The sequence below is a fragment of the Bubalus bubalis genome, chromosome 5, assembly GCF_019923935.1.
Source record: "Bubalus bubalis isolate 160015118507 breed Murrah chromosome 5, NDDB_SH_1, whole genome shotgun sequence".
Lineage (NCBI taxonomy): Eukaryota > Metazoa > Chordata > Mammalia > Artiodactyla > Bovidae > Bubalus > Bubalus bubalis.
In genome coordinates this window covers 120,581,438-120,595,111 of record NC_059161.1, presented here as the reverse complement: position 1 = coordinate 120,595,111, position 13,674 = coordinate 120,581,438, and the positions used below count along the sequence as shown (strand labels likewise).

General features: G+C 45.0%; 1 protein-coding gene across 1 annotated transcript; it reads left to right on the top strand.

Moving 5' to 3' along the window:
* Nucleotides 1-1,413: 1,413 nt before the first annotated feature.
* On the top strand, nt 1,414-10,437 carry LOC123333806 (pregnancy-associated glycoprotein 1-like). Its single transcript, XM_045165835.1, has 9 exons — nt 1,414-1,514; nt 2,590-2,740; nt 3,721-3,838; nt 3,937-4,055; nt 5,236-5,429; nt 6,351-6,467; nt 8,127-8,268; nt 8,356-8,454; nt 10,141-10,437. Exons 1-9 carry the CDS (start codon nt 1,414-1,416, stop codon nt 10,288-10,290), a joined length of 1,191 nt encoding a protein of 396 aa, XP_045021770.1. The 3' UTR covers nt 10,291-10,437.
* Nucleotides 10,438-13,674: the final 3,237 nt, after the last annotated feature.

Sequence of the window (13,674 nt, the reverse complement as noted above, 5' to 3'; positions counted from 1 at the left end):
AGATATTCCACTCTGAATGTAGAGTCATAAGTCTGAATTTAAAGCCACTTAAGTAATGTGTTGTTATAGGTAGCTAGTCCAACTTGATGCAATTAGATTTATTAGTCTTTGTTCTCAATTTGTTCACTTCAGTTCAGTCCTTCAGTTGTGTCTGTCTCTTTGCAATGCCATAGACTGCAGCATTCCAGGCTCCCTATCCATCCCCAGCTCCCAGAGCTTGCTCAAGCTCATGTCCATCAACTTGGTGATGCTATCCAACCATCTCATCCTCTGTCTTCTGCTTCTCCTCTTGCCTTCAATCTTTCCTATATAAGGGTCTTTTCCAATGAGTCAGCATGTTTAGTATGCAGTCAGTGTCTTTTAAAATCAAGTAACATGTATTAAGTCCTCTCAGTCCCCACTGCACTCCCGACTCTAGGCCAGAAGCACAAAACTGCAGAGACTGAAGGCTGATTCCAGCACATTGCTGTGGAGATTTCATTCCCACTGTTTTTTAGGAAAAAAAAATTAATTGTTAACATTAAATCAGTAGATTGTACATAAATATCCAAACTTCTGATTCACTTGAAAACATGGCCAACTGGCCTGCTTTCCAGCATGGGTGAAATGGAGGGAAGGCTGCTTCCAGTGGTAAGGCCTGTGCTGCCCAGATTCCAACATGGCCACCTAGTCCGTATCATATCTCCTGCCTCCCGGGGCCATGAGTTTGTGAGAACTAGACCGCTAGGTCTCTTAAGATAAAGAGTACTTTTGTCTTGATCAACTTTGACTTTGAAGCCTTTAGCCCAGAACTTAGCATACAGTTCTTCCTTGTACAGTTGTTGGATGATATAAAATATCTTGTGGATGCATACATTTCCTCCAATACTGAAACCATGCAATTGAAGTACTTCTCTGCCCTAAATCTTTGATGCAGCCTGGCATCATAGGTGCCTCTGATGTCTGCCATTAGACCCACTACCTAAAGCCAGTTGTATGTCCCTGGGCTGTACCTGAAGTCTTCACTTTGCTATTTGACAACTTATCATCCCAGCAATCTCTCCAATGAAGACAGCAATGCATATCTCATGAAGTGGCTAGGAAGATGATATGAAACCATGAATGTCGAGCATGGTGCCTAGTATGCATTTTCATGATGTTCTTAGCTGTTTTTTCTCCAAGTAGTGAAGGTTCTCCATCTTCTTAGATGTCCATGAAGATCAGTTTGATTTTCCAGCCAAGTTTCAAGGAAGAGATTACGGTTCAATTCTCTGTATTCTGAAAAGCTTCAAAGGCCACTCACCAAGGACACTGATGAAGGTAAAGATTTTATCAAGACCTTTGTGTTTTTTTTTTCAGGTCTTTTAGTGGCCTAAAGGGGAAAACTTGGGTAGGTCAGAGCATATATAACTACGGGCTCTTGGTCACCACTACATGCTAAGAACCCAAACTTCCCTGAGTACCTGGAGCCAGGAAAGAAGCATGAAGTGGCTTGTGCTCCTCGGACTGGTGGCCTTCTCAGAGTGCATAGTCAAGTAAGTATGGGAATGTAAGCCACATTATGTTCCTTTCTCGGATTTTTCTTTTCATCTGATTATTCCACCCATCAGGTTTAGAAGGGAATGGAATCTTTCCCTAAGAGTCTTAAAGTACAAATCTTTATTATTGATAAGCAACTTGCTCTAGGAACTGTAGATGCCAAGGTCTTATGTAGATTTGCATGGTTGCACAATTCTTGGGGTCCAGTCATATCATGACCTATTGAAAATGCAACTCCTTGCAACTGTTCAGTGCACAGTCTATGCAGATGTCGATGTGGTCCTGTGGAATAGCACTTTTCTACATTTTATTCAACATCTCCTCTTTGTTCACTCTCTACTTCAGTGTGTATATGCCTATGTCTGCATCTCTGTGACAATGTCATTTATCTCTGTATCTCTTTGGAAGTCACTGGGAGTGTATTTCTCTTTGTGCTGTTTTCTTTTAATTTTTCATTTCACTCATTCTTCCTTCTCAAGCCTCTGAATTTCCCTTACTTGTTCCCTATATCTTGGATTCTTCTTTCAATTCTTTCTTCTCTTTCAACTTGGAGAAAGATACACTGTTTTATATACACTGTTTTATGTCAGACAAGCAGTGTGACCACAGTCAACTCAGAAACTCTTGCATTTCAAATTGCTCCCTTGTAAAAGAAGATAAGATCCCCCTTCTACCTTCTTTCTTGAGGTTCTATGAGAAGGAATGAGTTTGATGGCAACAGTGATGCTAATGGCTGTCATTGTTGAGACTTCCTATTTATCAGGTACCTTATATCCATCACTTCACTCATCCCCAAGATATTCTATTGGAGGGTTTGTATTGTCACATTCCACCATTTTACTGAAGTGGATACTGAGACACCACATGGTCATATGGCTTACCCAAGATTGCAGAAAAGAACCTGTATTCAAGTCTATGTCTTTGCCATGGTATATGCATAAATTCTGATAATAATGTGCCTCATAAAATGTTTAGAAAATACACAGGGCCATTACAATGACAGTTATACCTTAACACTGACAGCTTGTTGTAGCATCTTCTTTGTTTTCTTTGTCAAATGTTCCGTGAAAGAATACCTCTAAGGCGAGTGAAGACCATGAGAAAAACCCTCAGTGGAAAAAACATGCTGAAGAATTTCTTGAAGGAGCATCCTTACAGACTGTCCCAGATTTCTTTTCGTGGCTCAACTCTAACTATTAACCCGCTGAGGAACATCATGGATGTGAGTATTTTGGGAGGATGGTGCTCCAGAGCACCCCCTGGTGCTCTAGCCTAACACTGGGGCTCATCTGGAGATGCCAGGTGGGATGGTGGGGTTGGGGTTCCTGCAGGAGGCAGAGATACTGGAAAACAGGGACCCCAACCAGAGGAGAAGGCACTCTCATCCTCAACTGTTGGTCTTTGTGACTGGTCTGGGCAATTACCAGGTGGCAGGTAAATATCCATTTCTGTGTCATACATGTGTCATTTGTTTGAGGGCGATTGTTCCTTCTGAACTAAGTGAGCCACTCAGTTACAGATGAAGAGTGAACCATCACTGATCAAAAGGTAGAACCACCTGTAAAGCAATTGTGAATCCCCAGGTAGAGGAATTCAATTTCCACAGATGCAAGAACGATGGAAGTAAAAAGTTACTGAACCTGTATTTTGTGTATGGCTATAAGAATCAGTGTGGCTACTGTTTTTAGATTAGAAAAAGGGATTATTTTGTCTTCAAGATGACTTCAAGATGCCCATGCCAGCCTGAGAGATAGGCTAAGAGTAAATACATGTCAAATGAAAGGGTCACCTGTGTGGTGTTGATTGGATGTGGTCTGAGTTTAGAGGGAGTGGCTGGGGTTGATCGAGAAGGATCTCATGGAGAAGGGGCTGCTAAGGCTGGGATTGAAGAGACTATAGAGCTTCTCAAATGAAGGCACCAGGAATTCCCTGGGTGTCCAGCAGTCCTGGAGGCCCAGTGGTTATGCCTCTGGGCTTCCCATGTAGGAGGTACCACTTCAACGCCTGGTCATAGAATCAATATCCTGCATACAATGTAGCACAGGATAAATATATCTAATGCAGATACCTCTGTGACCAAAGTTTGTGAGCTTCACGGTGGTTAGAAGTGGTCTCAAGAGATATGTGACACTGAGAGGGAGGCATCAGTGTGGGAATAGAGGGTAGCCAGTTCTGCACTAACCCACTCCCTCCTCCCTTTAGTTGGTCTACGTGGGTAACATCACCATTGGAACACCCCCTCAGGAATTCCAGGTTGTCTTTGACACAGGGTCATCTGACTTGTGGGTGCCCTCCCTCTTTTGTACCATGCCAGCATGTTGTGAGTACAGACACCCCGTACCCGGACCATCCTTCACTTGCCCTGCTGCCCTGTTTCCACCCTTGGTACCTGATGGCACTCATCTCTTGCGTCTGCAGCTGCACCGGTTTGGTTCAGACAACTTCAGTCTTCCACCTTCCGGCCTACCAATAAGACCGTCACCATCACCTATGGATCTGGGAGCATGAAGGGATTTCTTGCTTATGACACAGTTCGGGTAACAGTGTAACAAATGCTGAGACAGGACTGGCTATGGAGTGACCATTGCTTGGAAAACAGATGCAGGACCATCTGGCAGGACCCTTCCTAGCCTAACTCCCATAGATATTGGCCATCTTATCCACAGGATCGTGTCTCTGGGGAGGCAGTGCTCATGGTGACACACAAGCAAACAGATTAGCTAACCCAGAGAGTGACTTGAGGTGTGGACTTGCAGCTCCTCTGCCCATGAGCAGTTCAAGGTTCATTTTGCTGGGAGTGAGAAGAAGGGATAAAAGCACCCACTTTTACATTTGGACTGTTCTAGGCACTTTCAGGTGGTAACTGGTTTAATCCTGCAACAATCCCACACAGCAGTTACTCTGATTAGCTCATGAGACATATGAGGAAACTGAGGTGCAGACAGCAAGGGCCTTGCTGAGGGCACACATGTGGTAAAAGGTGGGGTTAGGCTGGCTTTTCAGGACTGAAGTTGCTGTGGGGTGTTTGGGGACAGGATAAACTGATCTGCAGACCCTGGGGGCAGTCAAGGCCTTCAGGTATCCAGAGGGGGAAACTGGAGGCCTGAGAAGTGATGGGGTCTGATAAATGAATTCTCACTCTAGAGGACCCTTGAGAGTCTAATAAATCTATGGCTTGCCTCCCCTCAAATACCTGAGTAGTTCCCCTCTCTCTCTTTCTGTCTCATACACACTCACAGAAATATACATATATCCGCAAAAGTGAATTCCCCAGGCAGCAATTTCATAGAACCCTGCAAGCAAGATTGTGTTTTTCAGCTTCTGTCTTCCTGGACAGATGCAGAATCCACAGTACCTTACAGAGAATGCAGTCCATTCCTTTCATTAGGTCACAGTGATGCTAAAGAGAAGGCTGTCTTGCTCTTGATTGCTTTGTCCATAAGGTGGCACCAATGGGACCTGGCCTGACTCTTGGCTGCCCTACCTGGACAGAAGCCAAGAGGCAAATGTGACTCACTCAGGTGGTGTTTTTCAGAGGGGCAAAGGTTTTAAAATTCACAGCCTTTCACAAATGGAACCCAAATTCCCCTCTCAGCTAGGTCTAACCATCTGTGGGCCACCAAAGACAGAGCCCAGCCTAAATTCTTCTCTGAGGATCTAATTGCAATGCACCCCAGCCAAGTCCTAGCCCCACTTTAACACTCTTCTCTCCCACAGATTGGGGACCTTGTTAGTACTGATCAGCCGTTCGGTCTAAGCGTGGCAGAATACGGGTTGGAGGGCAGAAATTATGATGGTGTCTTGGGCTTGAACTACCCCAACATATCCTTCTCTGGAGCCATCCCCATCTTTGACAACCTGAAGAATCAAGGTGCCATTTCTGAGCCTGTTTTTGCCTTTTACTTGAGCAAGTAAGTCTGAGATGGACAATCACTTTCTCCAAATAAGCTTTAAGATGCTTTCAGTTACACAAAAATTATAGAACACTTGATAAAGAAGTATCCTGAGAGATAATCTAATGCAGGATAACTATGGCCCCAGGGCTCTACCTTGCTTCACCACAGGCTTTTATAAATAAAAGTTTATTGGAACAGAACCCTACTCATGGGCTCAAGACCCTTAACTTGGTCTAGAGGGGTGAGTGAGGAGTATGCTAATGGAATGCAACAGGAAACAAGTTGAAGGAAAGGCATTAGGATTTGCTTATGAATTTGATCAGGAAGGAAGGTGAAGGATGGTGGATATCTTTCCTTCCTCATTAGCATTTCACTGGGAGCCCAGGACCAGCTACCAAATTTGTGGAGCCAGTAAGAAATGAAAGTGTGGGACACAAAAATGTGGGACCCTCTTGTTCAAGAAATATTAGGCACTTCAAGTCAGCGAGAGCAGAGGTGAGGTCCCTTCTGAGTGTGGGGCCCTTTGGACAGTAGAGGTCACAGGCCAGTGAAGCCAACTCTGGGTGACCTGAACCCACACCCTTAGAACTCTCAGGCCTTGATTTTCCTGAAAAATGACAAGATGGACAAGGGGAAAGCCAAAACACTTCAGCACCCTGTCCTGTGAGGGTGTCTGATCACTCAGGTCCCTGGAGGCCCAGGGTGTCTTCAGAAGACGTAGTGGGTGGAGCCCAGCCAAGTGATTCAGCTTCTAACCTCCTCTGTGCCACTCATGAGACAGTAACAGACCTCAGTCTGGATCTCAATCTCTCCTAGACTCAATTTCTGCATCTGTACATGGGGACCTTATTAGGGCCTTGACGGGTGTACAAGCACAGCTCTCAGACAGTGCTATTATTACTGTCCTCCAAGATTCCCCCCCTTTCTTCTCCACAGAAACAAGCAGGAGGGCAGTGTGGTGATGTTTGGTGGGGTGGACCACCACTACTACAAGGGAGAGCTCAACTGGGTACCATTGATTGAAGCAGGCGACTGGAGAGTACACATTGACCGGTAAGCCTCTTCCTCTGGGGCAGCCCAAGTGATGCTCCTACTACTGTACATGGACACAGGCAGACACACACAAATACATTCTCAGACACACAGTCACACAGACATATACACCACTCACAATGACACAGACAGACACACAGACACATGGAAACACACAAGCAGACATATAAACATACACAGAGACACATAAAAACATGCATAGCTAGTCAGAGACACACAAACCCACACAGAGACACATACAAACAAACACACAAGCACATAGATACACAAACAACCCATTGGGTCATAATCCCCAGGCCTTCTGAGAAAGACTCTGACCAGGGCCCTAAAAGCGTCCAAAGAAGTCTGTGCAGCTGAGAGAGGGCTGCACCCACTGCCCTTTAAGGTGTGGAACAGAGTTAGAGGACTCTAAAATGTGGTGAACAGACGATCAGGGAGAATTTCACCAGCCTGAACAGAGTCATGATAAGATGACTGACTTTCCAGGGCTACCTAAGACATAGGAAGTTCTCAGTACAGATAAATGTCATTTTAAAAACAGGGGCAGTTCTGAGAAATTGGGGAAAACTGGTCTTCTTAGGGAGCAGCTACCTAGCAGGGGAGAGAGGTTGCCTGCAGTCTTAAGATGTGAAAGCAACTAATAAAAAAGAAATGCCAAGTTCTTGGGCATACAGTGGGACAGGGGCTATTACAGAGAATCAGGAAGGTGGGATCCAGGAATGACCTGAGGACAAGAGGCATAACTGATAGGATTCTGTGTGATACCCTCAGACAAAAGCTGACCTGTCCTTTGGAGTTTCTGTGGGCTAGTCATTTATTTCCTGGCCAGGGTCTCAGGGTCTGAGCTTGTTGTAGGAGCAGTGCTTGGAGACACCCTCTCCCAGAGGAGCCCCTCTCTCCCCCTACTATGAGAATCTGCTGCCCCTGCAAATCTCCATCTTCACTATGTGTGTGACCCGTTATTTGTTCCCCATCAGATATAGCTCTCTGGAGGTTTCTTATTGTTTTCTAAGTCTTTATTCACTCATTGAACAGACAAACATTGAGCATCCACTGTGTGCCAGGCACTTTAGGGAGGCAAGGAGAATAAAACTCGCCCTTACATATAAGAAGGCAGATATACATGAAGTGACTCGCCCACATAGTGAATTGTGACTTTGGTACATGCTAGACATGAGGAGGAGAAGGCAATGGCAACCCACTCCAGTACTTTGCCTGGAAAATCCCAGGGATGGTGGAGCCTGTTGGGTTGTCCTCTATGAGGTCACACAGAGTCAGACATGACTGAAGTGAGTTAGCAGCAGCAGACATGAGGAAGGGTTTACAGAGAGTGATCAAGAGAGGAGACTGAAAAACACCAGGGGAAAGACTGCCTGAAAACAATACAATTAAGGTGGAATCTGGAAGATGAGAAGAAGTTTGCTAGTCAAAGGGTAGTAGAGTCTTCCACTCCCCAGGAAGGAAGACCATCTTGTGTCAAGGTACAAAATATCGTAGTGTATTCAAGTACTGCATTCAAGGATGTCAAGAAAGGTACTGTGTTGAGAGCAAAGGAAGAGGGCAAGAGACGAAGGGCTGCTTAGGAGACAGTCAAGAAGGGGGCAACTCTGGGGAGAATCAGAGTGACCTTGATGCCCTCTTTCTTCCATTGTCTCTCAGCATCTCCATGAAAAGAACGGTTATTGCTTGTTCTGATGGCTGTGAGGCCCTTGTGCACACTGGGACATCACATATCGAAGGCCCAGGAAGACTGGTCAATAACATACACAGGCTCATCCGCACCAGGCCATTTGGTTCCAAGGTGAAGGGTTATGCCCAAGGGTCACTCCCAGTCCCCACACACAACAAGGATCTCCAGGGCCAACCTCTCTCCCTCTCTCTCTAACAGCACTACGTTTCATGTTTTGCCACCAAATACCTGCCCTCTATTTCTTTCACCATCAACGGCATCAAGTACCCAATGACAGCTCGAGCCTACATCCTTAAGGTGAGGGGACAATATTGAGGGTTGGTTCTCAAACTGGAGCTTGCAGGAACCCTTGGGCTGCTGCTGGGAGGAGGGCGCCCTCTGGAGGCCATGTCACACCATTGCAGATGCTGCTGAGCCCTGTGGCTGGGCCAGTGCCTCCCACAAAACCAATCTCTTGAAAGTAAAGGGCTGTGTGGGACACTGATCTTCCTGAAATAAATGTGGAGATGCCATACCATATGGCATGGTGGGAGTCAGGCAGAGGGGAACACTAAGATCCTCAGTCCTCAAAGAACTGCAATTCAATCTGAACCTTAAGTGCATGAACATGAAATTCAGCACTAGGAGTCCCTGAAATAGGCAACGTTACAAGGAGAATGGCTGGGGGCAGTCCCAGTGTGATGTCCCAGCATAAATTAACAGTCTCCCTTCCCTTCTCGCAGTTTTCCTGGTTTGGATGATAAGTTACATGCTCAGCCTAGTTCTCAGATGCATCTTCCCCTTTCGCTGGCCAGGTGCCTCCTTGTGAGTTGGGGTACCCAACCCCTCTGTGGGGAGGTTGGATGCTAATGTGAATAAAAGGTGCCCAGTGACTGCTCAGCCCCAGCACAGGGTGCAAGCTTAATGTCAGCTCCCTGCGAGAGTTCAGAGCAGGCTGATGGGCTCAAAGAAGGCTTTGAGGAAGAGGGAATTTCAGGAATTCCAAAACCACAAACTCATTGAGCCATATGGAGGGTTGCTTGGTTCTAGGCAGAACTGCACTGGATTCCACACAAATGACATCTCAAGGTGGTCTGCACTGGGGCACTGGGGACTTACTAGGGGTGATGAGGGCTACGGACTGATCTTTGGGGCTGAGGAACAAGAGTACCTTACCCACCCAAGCCTGGAGTGGCCAAAGAGGGTGAGTGTGGGCCGAAGGAGGCTTCTCAGAGTTCCTGAGTTAAGTCTTCAAGAACGTGTTTGGGCACTGCTCTATTTAAGATGGATAACCAAAAACGAGTTAATTTGTAGCACAGGGAACACCACTCAGTTATATGACAGCCTGGATGGGAGGGGTGTCTTTGGGACCAGGATACCCGGCTACATACGGTTGAGCCCCTTTACTGTCTACCTGAAACTCAGAATATTGTTAATCAACTATACTCCAATACAAAATACAGTTTTATAATAAAGTACGGACTGTGGGGATGCAGGAGGAAAACCAGCATTCTCTGCAGAGAAAACAAGGAGCAGGAGTCAGAAGGAAAGAAACAGGGAATGAAGGGAACTGTGGACACACTTGTTCTTTTCTAAATAATTATAATGAAGTGTGGCTAATCTTCAGTGTTGTGTTAAGTTCTGCTCACAACAATGTGACTCAGTTATACACATAAAATATATATGTTTTTCTTTTTCTTTTTCATGTGGTTTATCACTATATATTGAATATATTTCCTTACACTCTACAGTAGGACTTTGTTGTTTTCATTCCTCTGTTTCCCCAACTGCCAGTCCTCCACTCACCACACCCTTCCTCATGGCAACCTCATGTCTTGGCCCTCCTTGGTTTTGGATGAAATCTCATATCCCCTGCTGCTGAGAAAACCCCTTGATACTTACCAAAAGAGGGAGATAAAACAAAGAATTGTGCTGGGTCTGGATATTGGGGGGAGTCACTGGTAAGGGCTCATGCTGACTAGTATGTATCTCTGACTCCCCCAGAATTCTAGAGGCCGCTGCTATTCCACCTTTAAAGAGAACACAATGAGGACATCTAGAGAGACCTGGATCCTGGGTGACGCCTTCCTGAGGCGGTATTTCTCAGTCTTTGATCGAGGAAATGACAGGATTGGCCTGGCACGGGCAGTGTAAATGCCTAGAGTGGTTCAGGAATCAGTAAGGCCGTTCCTAACACACACTAACTCACACTTTGGGCACTCTTGCCTAGGATGCTGGTGAACTGTATTTGGTGGCCTGTACACCCTATTCTCAGTAAAGAATAAAGGGTTTCACTCTTAATGGTGCTGAAACAAATGGTTGATTCTGTTTGTGTCTGGGAGTGAAGGATCTAGAACCAATTCTGAATCAAAATTGAGAGGAGCCTTACTCTAACTGGCTTCAAGGAAAAGGGAGACTCATTGAAATGATTCTGGGAATCCAGGACACAAGAATCAGAGCAAATATAAAGATCTCAGTGAATGGACCCAAGAAACCAGAAGTCATCAATTCACTCTCACCCTCACTCTTTCCATTTGGTCTTCTTTGATGGTCTTAGCCTGGCAACTTTCTTCCTTAAGGATTCTACACCTAGTGAGGGAGTTCAAGCTACCTGACCTAGGGTTTTAAATCCCAAAGGCATCACCTAGTAAGGAATGAAGATTGCAGACATCAGAGTTCAAGGGTGTTCTCTGAATGACCCACCTCAGATCACATGTACAGCCCCTGATCAGCCATCCTGTCAGGGAAATCGGGTCTTATGACTGGCTTTATATGGTGTTTGGCCCTGACCCAACAGCACACAGATGGTCAATTTCCTCCAGAACTACATGACTAAAGTTGGGGAGAGGCAGCCCCAAAGATAGCTACTGCCAGATGGTCTAGGCCATGGAAGTATTTGTGATGAACCACCAACTCCACCACCTCCTCATTCAGAGGAATTATAAAGGATAATGAAATAGACTCTGTCCCATCTCAGATGATCTTATCACTGGGCATGTCCTCTAGGGGATTTGGGTGAGGTACTTCATGCAGAGCTGGTTCCCTCTTGTTCCCACATCCCAGTCACCAGCTCTCTGCCACATATGCCTGTGCTGTCCTTTTTAGTCCCACTTGGTAAATGGTGGCCCCAGTGGATCCCTGAGCCATCCCCCTCCTCCAGGGCCCAGAATGCCCCTTCCTTGGCCTCCAATGCTGCTGGGGAGAATGCAATGCATGTATCGGAGAACCCAGGGTACACAGAGCCCTCAGCCATTCTGAGCTTCCTCCAGGTGTGGAGCTACATACTATTTGCTTGGAGCTGCCATGGTTAGGCAATTTTGCAGTGGAAGCATCTGTTCTTTCCACCTGGAGGGCCTTAGTAGATGCCTCAGCTGAGTCAGCAGGGATCACGGGTTGATTTCTTTTCAGATTGACTGGTATGATCTTTGTTGTATAAGGGACTCTCAAGAATCTTCTCAAGCACCACAGTTCAAAAGCTCAATTGTTTGGCATTCACCCTTTCTTCTGGTCCAGCTCTCACATCTGTACATGATTACTGGAAAAATCATAGCTTTGATGCTACAGACCTCTGTAGCAAAGTGAGTCTCTCCTTTTTAATACAGGTTTTTCATAGCCTTTCTTCCTTCCAAGGAGCAAGTGTCTTTTAATTTTGTGGCTGCAGTCAAGGTCCACAGTGGTTTTGGAGCCCAAAAAAATAAAATCTGCCACTGTTTCCACTTTTCCTTCATCTATATGCCATGATGTGGTGGGATCGGATGCCATGAATGTTGAGTATACTTTTGTGAATAGTTTTTGAATGTTGAGTTTTAAGCCAGTTTTTGCATCTCCTCTCCTCACCAAGAGGCTCTTTTGTTCTTCTTTGCTTTCTGCCATTAGGGCAGTGTCATCTTCATATTTGTGGATGTTGATATTTCTTCTAGCAATCTTTATTCCAGCTTGGGATTTATGCAGTCCAGCATATCGAATGATGTATCTTATATAGAATTTAAATAATCAGAATGAGAATGTACACCTTGTCATGCTTCTTTCCCAGTTTTAAATCTTTCAGTTGTTCTGTGTCTGATTCTAACTGCCACTTTTTGACCTACATAGAGACATTTCAAGAGACAGGTAAGGTGATCTGGTACTCCTGTTTCCTTAAGAATTTTCCACAGTTTGTTGTGGTCCACACAGTGAAAGGCTTTAGCATAGTCAGTGAAGCAGACGGAAATGTTTTCTGGGATTCCCCTGCTCTCTCTATGATCCAATGGATGTTGGCAATTGGATCTCTGGTTCCTCAAACCAGTTTGTACATCTGGAAGTTTTCAGCTCATGTAGATTTGAAGCTTAGCTTGAAGGATTTTGAGCATTATCTTGCTAGCAAGTGAGATGAGTGCAATTGCACGATAGGTTGAACATTGTTTGGAATTGCCTTTCTTTTGGATTGGAATGAAAACTGACCTTTGCCAGCACTGTGGCCACTGATGAGTTTTCCAAATTTGATGACATATTGAATGCAGCACTTTAACAGCCTCATTCTTTAGGATTTTTAAATAGCTCAGCTAGAATTCCATCACCTCTCCTATCATTGTTTGTAGTGATGCTTCCTAACTCCCACTTGACTTCATACTCAAATATATCTGGCTTTACATGAGTGACCCAAGCATCATCCCTATTCCGGTCATTATGACCGTTTTTGTACAGTTCTTCTGTGCATTCTTGCCACCTCTTCTTAATCTCATCTGCTTCTGTTAGGTCTTTGACTTTTCTGTCCTTTATTGTGCCCATCCTTGCAGGAAGTGTTCCTCTGGTAGTTCCAATTTTCCTGAAGCAATCTTTATTCTTTACAATTCTATTATTTTCCTCTAATTCTTGCCATGTTCACTTATGAAGACTTTCTTATATCCCCTTGCTATTCTCTGGAAGTCTGCATTCCATTGAGTGTATCTTTCTCTTCCTCCTTTGTCTTTCACTTCTCGTATTTTCTCAGCTGTTTTTAAGGCCTCCTCAGGCAAGTCCTTTTCCTTATCACATTTGTTTTTCTTGGGGATGGTTTTGGTGACCACCTCCTATACATTGTTACAAACCTCCATCCATAGTTCTTCAGGCTTCCAGACCTAATCCCTTGAATCTAGTTTTTAAGGGATATAAAATCATAAGGGATTTTATTTAGATCATAGCTGAATGTTTGACTGATTTTCCTTTCTTACTTCAGTTTAAGCCTGAATACTACTTGCTTCTGCCTAAGCATTGTTGCCAGATCACCACCCACCACTCCCAGTGGGTGTGGAGCAAAACACACACAATTTGAGGACTGTTACCCTGGGTTTGTGCTTGGCTTTTCATGTGCTTAGCTGTGTGACCTTGATCAAGTTCCTTAACCTCAGTTTTCTCATCTGGACAATGGGCACCATGATGATAATTCCACCTCTAAATGCATGTGTGCCTGCTAAGAACAAGTGGCCCTGAGAGAGCTTTCTGGGTTCCTGAGTCTGGAACAAATATGAATTATTCTGCCACCTAGGGAGAAGGAAATCTTCTGTTTAGAGGTTATGGCTG